The following is a 17,457-nucleotide window of genomic DNA, read 5'->3' as shown; positions in this document are numbered from 1 at the left end:
AACCAGGTTTCTGTAAGGCAGAGTAAATCGATTTGTTGATCAATTATTAAGTCATGTACTAACAGAGACTTGGAGGAGAGAGACCTAATATTTAATAATCCACATTTCACTGTTTTACTCTTTGGTTCAGATGTGGATACTGTATTGTTCTTTCTTTGTGATTGTTTATGTTTAAGTTTTTTATTGCTGGTTTTTAGTTTGTTTTTTGTCTTTTTGGGAGCTGACACAGTCTCTATGGAGATGGGTTTTGGGGGGTAGCAGGAGGAGAGAAGCTGCAGAGAGGCGTGTAAGACTGCAACTCTGCTTCCTGGTCCCAACTCTGGATAGTCATATTTTAGATTATCACTAAATGTCTGCTGTGTCTGACATTGACTTGGGTTTTTACTAACTGGCTACATGAGCAGGATTAGCTGCAGTTCCATCTTTGTAAAAGAGACTCAGCATTAGAACCAAACAGAAACATTTCTACTTTTTCTGCAGCACCAGCAGGATGCATGGAGCCTAAACTCCAGTGACAATGAGACACATACAGTGTGACTGCTGTGACTTTACAGCTGGGCCTCAGATATGACTGAATCTATATCACACTTAAAGCTTTCTGTAAATAAAAGAATCAGTGAAAACGAGGCACTTCAGTCGATTTTAAACACAAACTCTGAACGTAACCTGCTCCAGACCAGGTTATAGGTTTAGCATCAGTAACCACGGTGATGTAGCCAGGTAGAAACAGAGCTAGACAGAGACAGACAAACATTTATGCTCACAATCACACATCTCCAGTTCACCCAGCATGCATGTTTTTGAACTGTGGGAGGAAGCAGAGTACCTGAAGAGAACCCACACAGGTCACACTATCATCCTTATTTAGACATTAATAATTGATTAATTGATTATTAATAATCAATTAATCAATTATTAATGTCTAATGTAACAAATAAATGTAATAAATTATTTGATATTTTAATCAGCACAGCATCACAGTGGTTAGCACTGCTGCCGTACAGCAAGATGGTCCGGAGTTTAATTCCACCATCAGGCTGGGGTCTTTCTGTGTGGAGTTTGCATGTAGCCCCACTCTTCTCACAGCAACATACAACTCACATGGCTACACTTTTCACTGATTGGCTCATGTTAGCTTGTGAAAATATAAAGTCCCACCAGTACTAGCTGTTTTATATTCTGTTTATAAAAAAACTAAATGTGCTTATAATGTGCAAATAAAGGCTGAAGCAGCTAGCACTGTTAGCATCACCACCAAGTTCTGTTACATTTATACACCGATAGATCTACAATGGCTCCAATATACAGCCTTCATAATATGATTCAAATGCTGTCTGTAAACACAGTGTCATCAGTCCACAGTTACCACATTACTTCATGATACTCAGATTTAACAGAACTGAGAGGGAATGATTATAATGAGTGCTGTCAGTCCAGTCAGTCCTTGAATTACTGCCCTCTGCCAAGTTAATAAAGACTGAATATGGTGTTACTGATTCTAAGTTCATTTGTTTTAATTACATATGTGCACACATTCATTCTGACCTGGAAATAGAAAAACATCAAATCTGTGTAGGTTTACTTTTACATGATGGTCATCTTACATCTTATGTAATCTGCAGAATTATATCCAACAGCTGGAATCTATACGATTATATCCAGTCTTAGCTTTTTGAACACAATATGTTGAATCTAACCAATGAATTCCCAGGATATCGCAGTGAATATAATTTAATCATTCACTGCACCTGCATTTCCTACAACACCTTTTCAAATGTTAAATATCCAGATAATCTAATTTAATGCTGTTGTTAAAACAAACATTTTAACAGTGCTAACCACTTCACAACAGTATTGACATTTTTTATTTGACAGTTTTCATCTTTATTAAAATGTTTTCTATGAACCTTTCACTGGTAGAGTTGGTTTCTATTTGTATTTAATTAGAGTCCTTCTTTTGTGTATCTTTTTATCTTTCAGAGCAGTCTTGTTTTGTGCCATTTATTATTAAATTTTTTAAGCAAGATTATTTTTTGCGTGTATTTTGCAGCTGTAACTGTGATTTTCCAAACTTTGGGATAAATGAACCCCCAGCCTCTTCAAACGGACAAACTAGTGATGGCTAACCAAACAGACATAGTGGTGCATGTAATGACAGATGTAGTTATAACACGTGATGACAACATCAGGAAAAAGGAAGATGAGAAGTTAGAGAAATGTGAAGAGCTGAAGAAGATGTGGATGGTGAACATAACAGTGGTCCCATTGACAATCCATACATAATAATTTCTTGATGCCCAATAGACACCAAAACATGTAATTTGGACAAACTCGAATAAATTTTATTCCTACAGAAATAATCGTTTTTATATTAAGGGCACAAAGTAGCACTAAATCTCTAAATTGGACAGGACATTAGGTATCTTTTTAAACAAACACATGACTATAAAAATATTTAGACAGTAATTCAGAGTCTAATAATCCAAGTGTAAAGGTTCACTTTAAAGTGCTATAAAGGTTACCTGTTTATGCAATAATATAATTCACATTTTAGATGATCATCTGTGGAAAAGTTTGAATCCTGACCTGAGAGTTTCCACTGAACACTGTGAACTCTTTAGTCCAGCAGACAGAAGCTTCACTCCTGAATCCTGCAGGTCAGAGTTACTCAGGTCCAGCTCTCTCAGACTAGAGGACTGGGAGCTAAGGACTGAGGACAGAGCTTCACAGCTTCTCTCTGACAGGTTACAGCCACTCAGTCTGAAAAAACAAATTGCCCTTAGATTAAATTACTTTATATATTCAACCAAGACAAAAAAAAAAACATTCATTTACCATATAAAATAAATAAACTGATAACATACACATGAAATAATAAAAACAAAACATGTTTTTAACATTTATGAATATATAAATCACAATTTATATGTGGAGAAAGTCAAAACAAAACATGCGGAATCAGCTAGGTAAACACCATCATTCCCTTAAATTTAAATTGAAACCAGTGAGGAGCTGGTAGATTTAGTGGAACTACCTTTGTACCTGCTGGCATGTGCATAAAGTACTGTTGGTCGCTTTTGTGATTACATACAGTTCAAAGTAATCCCTATTTATTACATACTGGACCTTGTTGGTAGTAAATCCTTTATCTAAAATAACACATTTTAGATGAATAAAAACATAATGTCAACAAAGATGACAGCAGGAAAAAAATGTGTTATTAATGGCAGCTTCTTTGAACTGCTCTGCTACAGTTTTGAAAAACTTCTAGCCCAGCTGTAATAAAAAGTCAATAAAAAATTCAAACTGGCAAATCAGTGGCCATTTAAAACACAATATAAGGAACAACCTTTTCCTTTAAACTAGATGAAATTGTGGCAGCCATAACAGATTTAAAAAAAAGAAAAGGTAAGAAAAGAAAAAATAAAAGAAACACTGTATTTATGGTCAGGTACAAACTAACAATACAAAATCAGAGGAAGACATCAAAAGCGCAGTAGAAAAGCATTTCCTACTCCTAATTATTTTGGGTTTTTCTTTTTTTCATGCATTTGTTAAATATTTTTTGGCAGGAAATACTGAACTTAGCTTTTCAAAAACATGTGGTGTGGGGCACAACTATCAGAGGGGCCGATGGCGCGATATGGCAGCCTCGCTTCTGTCAGTCTGCCTCCACCAGTGTGTGAATGTGAGAGTGAATGAATATTGGAATTGTAAAGCGCTTTGGGTGCCTTGAAAAGCGCTATATAAATGCAATCCAAAGGTAGGTTTGGATACCATTGTACCTTTAATATATAATCATCATATTAAAAACTGCATGTTGTGTTTAAATGTTTTTTTTTAAATAAAATACACATTTGTTTGATCAGCTGAAACATGTAACAGAAATTGGGTGAATAATTTGTCACATAACCGTAGTTAAAGTCGGACTGCAGATTAGAATTGAATAATGAAAGATCAAGAGTGAACAGCTTGAGGCTATTTAACCCTGCAAGAGGTTGCTGAAGGATCAGACCTATGATGTAGTGCATTTAGTTTAGAAGAGTAAAATAACATAACACTGGTTTGTTCAACGTGCTTTTTGGATGAGCCTAAACATGTTATAGATCTTTTTTGATTATTTATATTTGTTTTCAACTAGTTACAATAATATGAGCCCACCATATGTTGGTTCACTGATAAATGTTATAGGAACAAATGTTTCTGAAACAGTCTGTTGCTATTAAACATTAAAATGATCACAGAGTTAATGACAAATAATTAAAGGCAATATATTTAACAGTTTTACAGGACCTATTAGCACCTAACGTTTCTGTATTTTAATGGTTCACGCCTGCTTTCTTATTAAGCAGAATCAACATTTTACAAAATAGGGTATGATCACATATTTACTTACACAGCCTTGTTGGAAGCTTTGACCACTGGCAGCAGCCTCAGAAGAGCCTCCTCTGAAACAGAGTATTTCTGCAGGTCAAACACATCCAGATCTTTTTCTGATGACAGTAAGATGAAGACCAGAGCTGACCACTGAGCAGAAGAAAGTTCATCTGTGGAGAGACTTCCTGATCTCAGGGACTGTTGGATCTCCTCCACTAGAGAACGATCATTCAGTTCATTCAGACAGTGAAACAGATTGATGCTTTTCTCTGCAGACAGATTCTCACTGAGCTTCTTCTTGATGTACTGGGCTGTTGCCAGAGTGATTCCTGAGATACTTCCTGTCTGTGACATCAGGCCTCGTAGGAGAGTCTGATTGGTCTGTGAGCTACTTCCTGTCTTTGTCAGTAGACCTCGTAGGAGAGTCTGATTGGTCTGCAGTGAAAGACCCAGGAGGAAGCGGAGGAACAAGTCCAGGTGTCCATTTGGACTCTGTAAGGCCTTGTTCACAGCACTCTGGTAGAAGAGTTTCTCTGCAGAATCTCTTGTTTCAGACTTCTGGGAGGTTTTTTGTTGTTGTTCCAGCAGATTGAGTCCAGACTTGATGAAGGTCAGATGGACATGAAGAGCAGCCAGAAACTCCTGAACACTCAGATGGATGAAGCAGAACACCTTGTCCTGGTACAGTCCTCTCTCCTCTTTAAAGATCTGTGTGAACACTCCTGAGTACACTGAGGCTGCTCTGATATCGATGCCACACTCTGTCAGGTCTGATTCATAGAAGATCAGGTTTCCTTTCTGCAGCTGATCAAAAGCCAGTTTTCCCAGAGACTCCATCATCTTCCTGCTCTCTGGACTCCAGTGTGGATTTGTCTCAGCTCCTCCATCATACTTCACGTTCTTCACTTTGGCCTGAACCACCAGGAAGTGGATGTACATCTCAGTCAGGGTCTTGGGCAGCTGTCCTCCCTCTCTGGTTTCCAGCACATCCTCCAGAACTGTAGCAGTGATCCAGCAGAAGACTGGGATGTGGCACATGATGTGGAGGCTTCGTGATGTCTTGATGTGGGAGATGATCCTGCTGGCCTGCTCCTCATCTCTGAATCTCTTCCTGAAGTACTCCTCCTTCTGTGGGTCAGTGAACCCTCTGACCTCTGTCACCCTGACAACACAGTCAGGAGGGATCTGATTGACTGCTGCAGGTCGTGTGGTTATCCAGAGGTGAGCAGAGGGAAGCAGTTTCCCCCTGATGAGGTTTATCAGCAGCACATCCACTGAGGAGGACTTTCTAGGGTCAGTTAGGATTGTAGTGTTGTGGAAGTCCAGAGGAAGTCGACACTCATCCAGACCATCAAAGATGAACACAACCTGGAAGTCTTCAAAGCTGCAGATTCCTGCTTCTTTGGTTTCAGTAAAGAAGTGATGAACAAGTTCCACCAAGCTGAACGTTTCCTCTTTCAGCACATTCAGCTCTCTGAAAGTGAATGGAAATATGAACTGGATGTCCTGGTTGGCTTTGTCTTCAGCCCAGTCCAGGGTGTATTTCTGTGTTAAGACTGTTTTCCCAATGCCAGCCACTCCCTTTGTCAGCACTGTTCTGATTGGTTCATCTCTTCCAGGTGAGGCTTTAAAGATGTCTTCTTGTCTGATGGTTGTTTCTGGTCTGTCTGGTTTCCTGGATGCTGTTTCAATCTGTCTGACCTCATGTTCATCATTGACCTCTGCAGTCCCTCCCTCTGTGATGTAGAGCTCTGTGTAGATCTGATTCAGAAGGGTTGGGTTTCCTGCTTTAGCGATCCCCTCAAACACACACTGGAACTTCTTCAGTGCAGATTTAAGGTTACGTTGACATACCGTAGGAAAATGTTCTGGAAAAAGAATGCAAAACATTACGTCTCATTTTTTTAAAGCATCGATATTTGGCTACATGTTGGTCCATCTCTTAAGACAATAACAAATGTTCTAGTCATCCATCCATATCCTTCTGCTTATCCAGGGCTGGGACACTGAGGCAGCAGCCTAGGCAGAGAAGCTCAGACCGCCCTCATCCTGACCACCTCCTCCAGCTTGTCTGGGGGAACATCAAGGTGCTCCCAGGCAAGCCAAGAGATATAATCTTTCCACCGTGTCCTGGGTGTGCCTCGGTGGGACATGCCCAGAACACTTCACTTAGTAGGCGCCAAGGAGGCATCTTTGTCAGACCCGAACATCCTCAACTGGCTCATTACCATGTGGAGGAGCAGTGGCTCTCCTCCAAGCTTCTCCTGGACAGCCATACTTGTCACGTTATCCCTAAGGCAGAGGCCAGCAGCTCTCATTTTTGCTGCTCGTATCTACAGTCTTGCTCTTTTGGTCACTATCCACAGATTGTGAACATCGGTCAGGGTAGGGATGTAGATCGACAATTGTGAGCTTGTCATTTAAACTCACCTCTCTCTTCACCACAATGAACCGGTACAGCGTGTGGATCACTACGGCCGCTGCACCAATCCATCTGTCCATCTCCCCCTCCTTTCCTCTGTCACTTGTGAACAAGACCCCGTGATACTTGAACTCCACTTCGGAACTCGTCCCTGTCCTGGAGTGATATGGACCATAGCTCCAGATTTGCAGGTGCCGATTCTCACTCCCACAGCTTCACAATCAGGCACGAACTGCTCCGATGCGAGCTGGAGGCCATCACCTGATGAAGCCAGCAGAACCACATCATCACCCACCGGAAACGAGTCTGGCTATGCTAACCAAGCTCCTGCAACAGTTGTATGAGGATCGAATGGCCTGAAGCAACGGACCAGACACCCCATACTCACGAAGCACCTCCCAAAAGATCACTCAGAGTGACACTGTTGAATTCCTTCTCCAGGTCCACAAAACACATGTAGACTGGTTGGGCAAACACCTGTCCACCCTCAAGTATCCTTGAGAGGATAAAGAGCTGATCTAATGTTCCACGACCTGGATAAAAAACACATTGTTCCTCCTGTATCTGAGGTTTGGATGGACTGTCCTTTCCAGCATCCTGGCATAGACTTTCCCAGGGAGGCTGAAGAGTGTGATCCCCATATAGTTGGAACACACCCTTGGATACCCCTTCTTAAACATGAAGGACCCGAGGAAGTCCCCTTGCAGAACTGTAGAGGCATGTCAATCAAGACAGCCCTACAACATCCAGAGCCTTCAGGACCTCAGGGCAAACCTCATCCACCCGAGGTGCTTTCCCAGCAAGCAGCTGTTTAACTGCCTCTGTGAGCTTGTCCCACAGATAGGTGAGTCGTCCCCCCATCCCCAGACTCTGCCAACTCTACAGAAGGAGGAAGACAGTTTCTTTCCACCGCCCGACAATGTTCCTGTCAAAGTCAGCAGCACTCCACCGTTACTAGACAAACTGCAGGTAGAGCACCGCTTTCCTCTCCTGAGTCACCTGACGGTTTGCCAGAATCTCTTTGAGGCAGTCCAAAAGAATTTTTCTATGGCTTCTCCTAATTCCTGCCCCACCCGAGTTTTTGCTTCAGCCACTGCCTGAGCCTATCACTGCTCCAAAGTCCCACAGGCTAACCACATCCGATGGGCAGCAACCACCTTGTGGCCACAGCTCAGTGTAGTGGCCTCAGAAATGGAGATGCTGAACATGGTTCATTCGGACTCAATGTCCCCAGTCTCCCTCAGAATGCTGTCGAAGCTCTGGCAGAGGTATTGTGATTGACACCGAGGCCTCTGCGAGGCGTTTCCAGCTCACGTTTAGTTGCGCCAGGTCTGTCCAGCATCTTCCCCTGCCACCTGATCCAACACACCACCAGGTGGTGATCAGTTGACAGCTCAGCACCTCTCTTTACCCGAGTGTCCAGAAAATATGGCCTTAGGTTTGGTGATACAATTACAAAATCGATCACCGACCTGCAATCTAGGGCATTCTGATGCCACGTGTACTTTTGGACACCCATATGTTAAAACATGATGTTCATTAAGGACAAACTCTGATTTGCACAGAAGTCCAAAAACAAAATACCAATCAGATTCAGATCCGACATGCCGTTCCTCCCAATCACACCCCTCCAGGTCTCACTGTTGTTGCCCACTTGAGCGTTGAAGTCTCGCAGAAGGACGACAGTGGTTGTTTTTTGACTTTTCCAGTCATCAGTTAGCTTTAATCTTTATAGAAATCCTCTTACTGCAATAGAGACAGTCAGCCAGCTCCTCCTTCTTCATTCTCCTCAGGAAGTCCACTGTGATCTTCACAAATGCCTCTCTGCTGCTCCTCCTCTCCACATCATCATCCTCCCTCTGACTCTCTAAGCATTCTGGGTAATCTGGACTCAGAACCTTCTGGATCTTCTTCAGCTCGTTCTTCACAAAAGTGATGATGTTGTCCTCCAGCAGCTGGAACAGAATACTTTGTGAATGAGCAATTCAAACTGAAATCATGGAGCCAAACATCAGATCCATGTTGGAAACATTGACAATTAGGAGTGGGTTTCAAAGTGATTTGCTGATTCAAATTGATTTTAATTCAAGTGATGCAAAATAAATCTTGAAATCAATGTTTTAAATAAAAATGTATTTTATCAGAAACTCCAGAATCTCAGCTTATAGCTCACAAAACGATTTAAACAACCAGCCAACAGCCAAAAGAGTAAGTGATTAAAAAGCAGGTAAATGTATTCTGCAAAACATGTAAACACAAAGCGTCGAATTTTGACCCGATGTCACGTACATGGACATGTCATTGGGTGCTGAAAGCTGACATCTTACAGGTTCTAATGCTGCAGGTTTCATCACTCTGACCCAAATTGACTGAACCAGCAGCAAAAAAAGATCAGAACTATGCTTCATGTTTGATAAAAATCGTCATTAATTCCCTCCTACTTTTGCTGTTTTGCTTCCACCACGATAAAAATCACACTTCCTCCACAGCTCTCTCTCTCTCTCTCTGTGTTTACCATTAAAAATCTGCTTTCCGCATTATTGGCTTGCTTATTACCCACGAGTCTACCGTTCAGTGCTGTGGGTCGTTGGTTTTTGTTCTTCAAAAATGACCTCCGACAAGAAAGCCTCATTTCTGCCATTCAATGCCAAAGAAATTTAAACTTTTTAAGATTATCTAAAATGCAAAACACTTAGTTGTGTCTCTAATCAAACCTCTGTAACTTTGCTCTGCTTCACTTTAGCAACATCAGGTAATGTTCAGATGCTGATTCATGGTTTTCTTCAGTTTTTGTTCTACTGCAGAATATTTTTAAGGTTATCTGCTATAAAAACCCAGGCCTGGAAAATCTCCTTCATGTTTTTCTGTTTTATCCTCCTTACTTTGACACAAAGGCCTCTGCTGTGATGCTCACACCTCTGATAAAGTCTCAGCTTTGTTTTTAGATATAACATGGTTTACACTGAGTTTGTAGTTGCAGAGAAAGTCTCATAGTTGTAATTAAATATTTTAAATTTAAAAGGTTTAGAGGGTTCTTTCGAGAGTTACATTTCAAGATAAATAATCATAATTATTATATTTCTGACTGAGTCAAATTGAACTGAAACAAATAAAATCAAGAATTGAATCGGGACTTTGTGAATCAGAACTGAATCAATTGTAAAAATCAGCAAAGTTAAGAAAAGGGAAAGACTTTGTGTACTCATGTAGAAGGACAACTACTACTATTAAAAACTACTTTAGTAAAAGTTGAAGTACTTATTCAACTTCTTTAATCTTCTTTAATCAAGTAAAAGTAAAAAAGTACAGGCTCTGACATGTACTCAAAGTAAGAAAGTAAAAGTAGTTCTTTGGAGGACGTTTCCATTTTTAAAGAAATATAGAAAGTTCAGATGTTTGTTTAAAAATGTACGGAGTGTAAGTAAAAAAAAAACTAGTCAGAAAAAAAAACCTACTCAAGTACAGATACCAGAAAATTGTACTTAAGTAATGAGGTATTTGTACTTTGTTACTTCCCAGCCCTACTGACAATCCACTGGTCTACAAAGAGCAGCATGGAGATGACTGTGAACAGAATAGATGTAAAAGTAGTTGTTGTACATGTACAGACCATAAATATGGTGTCCAGCTGTGTTTGATGCTGCTGGGCAGACTGACCACTGGGAACCTCTGAGCTCTGCTGGTCCACTCTGTGGAGGAACCATGAAGAATCAGAACAAGCACAGGATAAAGATCCAGTAGTTTCTGCTCAAGTAACTTCATCTGAATCGCCTTTGGTGAAACATTGCTGACAGTACCTGCTGTGACTGCTTTGTGCAGCAACTATAAACATTTGTGTAACTGTTGATCAATCCTACATCACTGAGTGAATCTGGGCTCAGTCCTTCACACAGAGCATACAATATTTCTGCTGGATTAGGATCCAGAGTTTGGGTTTGTTTGGTGCTTCTAAAACATATTATTATGATTATTCGGCTCCCCTTTAGAAGTACAACTTGTTTGCTTTGTGTCACAGTCTGACTTTCTCCTGAGACTCAGCGATGCTACAAGAGGAGCAGCAGTAGGAATTTTTTACAGCTGAGTTAATAACACTAAATAAAATATATGACAGTTATTAGACATGATCTTGGAGAAATACGTATTGTTTCTGCTGATCTTACAGCCTTCTAATCGTTTAACAATGATCTGGTAACCCTTCTCCCCCGTCCCTCTTCTCAGCTGTTTTTTTTTCTCCCTCTTTCTTTCTCCCCTTCTTTCCCCCAGTCAAGTCTGTCCAGTATTCAGCAAGTGAAAATAAAATAAACAATAAAAGGTGAATCAAATGGACCATTACAGCAAGGCTGGGATGGTCAATTTGGTAAAGTAAATCCATTGGGCATCTTTCTTCACCTTTAGACAATAATTCTGATGGTAAAAGAGCCAAACGGGACAGGCAAAAAAAAAAACAAAAAAACAAAACAAAACCAATGATCTGGTAACATCATTCAACCAAGGCTGGGTTTTAGGTTTTACACTCCGGGTTGTGAGAGGACCAATGGGATCAAGGATTTCCAAGCATGTTGAATTAAAAGAAAGTAACTCGTCATTTGTCTGAGTGAATGGATCTATGATAAAGTAAGGGATGATTAAAGCTTCTATGAGAACAAACAAAATGATCAGCTGTATCTGAGGTGGAGGAACATTGGTACGGTCTCTAGCACAGGTGGGATATTTGATTATTCCTGACATCCTGGGTCCAGTCAGGACTGCTCTTCAACAGTAGCTCAGATATTTAGGAGTGACTGGAAGTCATAAACCAGAAGAGAAGAAGAAACAAAGCGACCATGAACAGAACAGGTAACAGCTGACAGCAGCCACACACACAGGCACCATGTCAACACAACCCTGTGACTGGCAGACTGGAGCTGAGCCACCATGAACATCACTGTGGTTCAGTGTTGTCCTGATGGAGTCTCATTAACAGCAGCCAGTATGATCCAAGCTTTAGCTGCTGGGTCTCTTTGTGACCTCTCAGACTGTTTAACAGATCAGACACAAAGACATGAGAATCAGAGCAGCTCTGTTCTGGTTCCTGTGCCTTCTAGTTTAGTTCTGCTTGTTTCTGTGTTCGCCCCGTCTCACCGGTCAATCGTGTCAGTGTCAAGTCTGAGTCTTAGGCTACGTTCACACTGCAGGTCTTAATGCTCAATTCTGATTTTTTTTTATCCAATCGGAGTTTTTTCGTCTGCTTGTTCACACTGCAAATAAAATGTGACAGCAATCGCACTCTAGTGTGAACCCTTAAAGCGGCCTGCAAAAGAAGATGGCACACACAACGCGCTCTGTTTAGACCCAGACTTGTGACTTTACACTTCCCAATTTTGCTTTAAGTTTTAAAGTTATTTTGTTATTTACATATGGCCTAATAATTATCCTTATTGTTGTTTTAGAGAGGAGCGGTGCTTCAAAGGATAGTTGCAGATTTCTGTCAGAATCTGCAGATTATACAGTGGCTTGCAAAAGTATTCAACCCCCTTGAACTTTCCCACATTTTGTCACATTACAGCCACAAACATGAATCAATGTTATTGGAATTCCATGTGAAAGGCCAATACAAAGTGGTGTACATGTGAGAAGTGGAACAAAAATCATACATGATTCCAAACATTTCTTACAAACAAATAACTGCAAAGTGGGGTGTGCGTAATTATTCAGCCCCCTGAGTCAATACTTTGTAGAACCACCTTTTGTTGCAATTACAGCTGCCAGTCTTTTAGGCAAGGCAAGGCAAGGCAAGTTTATTTATATAGCACAATTCAACAACGAGGTGATTCAAAGTGCTTTACAGAGACAATAAAAAACAAAAACAATAAAAAACATGATTTAAAATTGATTAAAAAAACAGTAGATAAAATCAGAACAGTAGATAAAATAAGTAGTTAAAATGTAAGTTTTGAAATTTAAGCTTAAAAGTGTGGATTTGGTGCTTTATTCCAATGCAGCTGAGGACAGGTGAGTCTTCAACCTGGATTTAAATAAACTGAGTGTTTCAGCTGATCTGAGGCTTTATGGGAGTTTGTTCCAGATATAAGGAGCATAAAAGCTGAATGCTTTTGGTTCTGACTCTGGGAACTGATAAAAGACCGGATCCAGATGACCTGAGGGATGTGGAAGGTTCATACTGGGTCAGGAGGTCGCTGATGCATTTTGGTCCCAAACCATTCAGAGCTTTATAGACCAGCATCAGAACTTTAAAGTCTATCCTCTGACGGACAGGCAGCCAGTGTAAAGACCTCAGAGCTGGACTGATGTGGTCCACTTTTTTGGTCTTAGTGAGGACTCGAGCAGCAGAGTTCTGAATGAGCTGTAGTTGTCTGACTGATTTTTTAGGTAGACCTGTAAAGATGCTGTTACAGTAATCAAGCCTACTAAAGATGCATGGAGTAGTTTTTCCAGGTCCTGTTGAGACATCAGATCTTTTATCCTTGAAATATTCTTGAGGTGATAGTAAGCTGATTTTGTTATTGTCTTAATGTGTTTTTCTAAGTTTAGGTCTGCATCCATCACTACACCCAAATTTCTCGCCTGGTTGGTGGTTTTTAGGTGTATAGATTGAAGTTCTCTGGTGACCTGTAATCGTTTTTCTTTGGCTCCAAAGACTATTACTTCAGTTTTGTTTTTGTTTAGCTGGAGAAAATTGTGGCACAACCAGTCATTCATTTCCTCAGTGCATTTACCAAGAGCCTGTACAGGGCCTCGGTCTCCTGGTGACATTGTGATATATATTTGTGTGTCATCTGCATAGCTGTGATAGTTTATTTTGTTGTTCTTTATAATCTGTGCCAGTGGGAGCATGTAAATGTTAAACAGAAGGGGTCCCAAGATGGAACCTTGGGGAACTCCACATGTGATACTTGTCTGCTCAGATGTGAAGTTACCTATTGATACAAAGTATTTCCTCTTTTCTAAGTATGTTTTGAACCAGTTTAGTACAGTTCCTGAAAGACCTGTCCAGTTCTCCAGTCGTTTGAGTAATATGTTGTGGTCAACTGTATCAAATGCTGCACTGAGATCCAGTAAAACTAAGACTGACATTTTTCCACTGTCTGTAATCAGACAGATCTTCAGAATATAGTATTTAAGATGGCGCCGAGTATGGCAGCCTCGTCGCGAGCTCCCCCAAGCAACAGCTGTTTTCTGTGTTTAATTTTACTTTTCCTTTATTTTTTCACGAGTAGCACGTCTCCTGGTGTACGACCGACAAACCTTACTGGACATAAAAGACGGTCTTTCTTATCACTTTCCGGAGTTCAAGTTTTGCAACACGGACCCTCCGTTTGCAGACCCCCCATTCATCTCACCTGAGACGCCTTTGTTCTCTGTCCCTGGAGGCCGTAAACGCCGACGCAGAGGGAGAAGATCTGGCGTTCTGGTTCGACTGAGACGGCGCACTAACAGACCACCGTTACCCAGTTTATTACTGGCTAATGTGCAGTCTCTGGAGAACAAGCTGTGCGAGCTTCGGGCACGGATCTCATTCCAGCGAGAGATGCGGGACTGCTGCGTGATCTGCCTCACAGAAACCTGGCTATCGGACAAGGTACCGGACTCCGCAATACAACTACCGGGGTTCTCTGTGCACCGCGCGGACAGGTCACAGGATCTTATTGGGAAAAGCAGAGGCGGTGGTGTATGTTTCATGATCAACAACAGCTGGTGTGATTATGCGAACGTGCACCCGGTCAAATCTTTCTGCTCACCGGACCTGGAGTACCTGATGATTAAGTGCCGGCCATTCTGGCTACCAAGGGAATTTACAGCAGTGATTATTACGGCTGTTTACATTCCCCCACAAGCCGACACTGACCGAGCACTCAGGGAACTGTACAGCGCGATCAGCAGTGAGGAAACCGCACACCCAGAGGTGGCGTTTATCACAGCCGGAGACTTTAATAAGGGAAACCTGAAGAAAGTCTCACCAAAACTCCACCAACACATCCATTTCAACACTCGTGGAGACCGGCTACTTGACCACTGCTACACCTCTTTCCGGGATGCGTACAAAGCCCTCCCACGTGCCCCATTCGGCCAATCAGATCACCGCTCCATCCTGCTTCTGCCCGCCTATAGGCAGAAGCTGAAACAGTAAGCTCCAACCCGGAGGGCGGTGCACTGTTGGACGGACCAATCGGAGTCTACGCTGCGGGACTGTTTTGACTGGGAAATGTTTCACGTGGCTGCTAGGGACATTGATGAGTACACAGACTCAGTCTGCGGATTTATCAGGAAATGCGTGGAAGATGTCATCCCATCCAGAGCAGTTAAATCCTTCCCAAATCAAAAACCCTGGATTAACAGAGATGTTCGCACGGCACTGGCGGCACGGAGCACCGCTTTTGCCTCCGCGAACACATAGGACTACAAACACGCACATTACCAACTCCGGAAGACGATCAAAGCAGCCAAACGTGAGTACAGGGACAGGGTGGAGCAACAGTTTGACAACCCTCGGAGTATGTGGCAGGGACTAAACATAATCGCAGACTTTAGAGGGAAAACCAGCACACCGCAGACCACGGCCTCTCTGTGTGGGGATCTAAACGTATTCTACGCTAGATTCGACACAGCGAACACCATGAGACCGGACAGTGTGCGCACTGCGGATGACGTCAGTGCGCACACTGTGTCTGAGGAGGATGTGCGGAAGTGCTTCAGGAAGGTGAACGCGTGCAAAGCTACTGGTCCGGACGGGATTCCCGGCCGTGTCCTCAAGTCATGCGCGGCTCAGCTGGCTGGAGTGTTTACACACATCTTCAACCTTTCCCTCTCTCTGTCTGTAGTCCCAGCCTGCTTCAAAATGGCCACCATCGTCCCTGTACCCAAATCCTCCACCATCTCCTCATTGAACGACTGGCGACCTGTAGCCCTGACCCCCATCATGAGCAAATGCTTCGAGAAGCTGGTCAGGGACTTCGTTTGCTTTGCACTGCCCGACTCACTGGACCCTCTACAGTTTGCATACCGCCACATAGTGCTGGGCGATATGACGATATATATCGTGTGGACGATAGAAAAGTGTCTATCGTGCCATTTGTCTTCTATCATTTCTATCGTTTCTATCGTTTGTAATTTTAAAAATTAATACATAAAAAATAAAATTAAATAGCCTGGGGGCAAATATATTAATGTTGTTTTGTCACTATTCATACTCTAACTTTATGCAAGAGAAAATGAAGTATAAAAAATGATATTTTTCGGAGAAGAAATATCCACAAAGAAACTCCGTCTTGTGGTTTTGCGACATGGTGCTGCTTTACGTGCACCCGGATTTGCGACATGCTCAAAACTCTAAACGATGGACACGCGACAGGGTGCAGTTTCATGCCCGGACATGCAACAGGCAGAGACAGCTACACAGGCAGCCCAAGAAGAAGCACTTTTACCGAAAAGAGGGGGTACATCTGTGATTTGGTTACATTTTGGGTTCAACAGCACTGACACGGAGCAGAAGACGCCCATTTGCAAGCTATGCTATAAAACTATTCCCGCGCCCGATGGCAACACAACAAATCTCTTCTATCACCTACAGAAGGCCCACGAAAAAGAATACTCAAGAATCCAGAAAATCCGAGCTAAACCAAGCTGTGGAACGACGGGAGCAATTTTGGAAAAGAAAAACTATAGCCAGCCGAAGATACAGCAGTCTTTCGCACAAGGGACGCCGTATGAGAAAACGTCCCAGCGCCATAAACAAATCACAGAAGCCATCTCGCGTTACATTTGTAAAGGCATGGCCCCTGTTTACGTAGTTGAGAAGGACAGCTTTCGTGACCTCGTCAAAGTCCTTGATCCGAGGTACGTCATGCCCGGTCGTAAGCACTTCAGTAAAGTTGAGTTGCCTCGCTTATATGACGCATGCCGGGCCAAAGTAGAGAAGGATGTTTGCAGTGTCGTGCATTATGCCTTGACTACTGACCTATGGACGAGCAGAGATACACAGCCCTACATGAGCGTAACCATCCAGTTCATTAACAAAGACTGGACCCTCTGCGCTCGCTGTTTACAGACTGCGTACTTTCCAGAAGACCACACTGGAGGCATGTTAGCCCAAGGTATGAGTCCGCCATTGCTACATATTTAACCGTGCATAAAGTACTTTATGTGCATATATACGTGCATGTAGTACTAATATATATATATATATATATATATATATATATATACACACATATACATATACACACACACACACACATATATATATACATATACATATATACACACACACACACACACATATATATACATATACACACACACACACACACACACACACACACACATATATATATACACACACACACACACACATATATATATATACATATACACACACATATACACATATATATATATATATACACACATACATATACATACATATATATATATAAATATATATGTGTGTATATATATATGTGTGTATATATGTATACACACACACACACACACACACACACTAGTTTTACTAACATATATGATATGCATGTTAGTAAAACAAATATTTCAGATACTGTTCTGGCTGTAGTAATTCTGAGTCACTCCTAATTAAGAATTAATGTGTCTAGGTCTAAGAGATACACTGGAGTCATGGGGATTGCAAGAATGCCACCTTGTCT

The 17,457-nt window shown here is 41.8% G+C and overlaps 1 protein-coding gene across 1 annotated transcript in view; it reads right to left on the bottom strand.

Moving 5' to 3' along the window:
• LOC134620284 (uncharacterized) overlaps positions 1 to 17,457 on the bottom strand; it is a 342,368-nt gene that overhangs the window by 309,923 nt on the left and 14,988 nt on the right. The window contains exons 4-7 of the mRNA XM_065470090.1: positions 10,410 to 10,488; positions 8,547 to 8,754; positions 4,397 to 6,245; positions 2,587 to 2,760 (exon numbers count right to left, since the gene is read on the bottom strand). Of these exons, the coding sequence (XP_065326162.1) occupies positions 2,587 to 2,760; positions 4,397 to 6,245; positions 8,547 to 8,754; positions 10,410 to 10,488 (2,310 nt within the window). The remainder of the gene's footprint in view (positions 1 to 2,586; positions 2,761 to 4,396; positions 6,246 to 8,546; positions 8,755 to 10,409; positions 10,489 to 17,457) is intronic.

Source organism: Pelmatolapia mariae, linkage group LG3_W (assembly GCF_036321145.2).
Source record: "Pelmatolapia mariae isolate MD_Pm_ZW linkage group LG3_W, Pm_UMD_F_2, whole genome shotgun sequence".
NCBI classification, from domain to species: Eukaryota; Metazoa; Chordata; class Actinopteri; order Cichliformes; family Cichlidae; genus Pelmatolapia; species Pelmatolapia mariae.
This window is presented reverse-complemented; position numbering and strand designations above follow the sequence as displayed.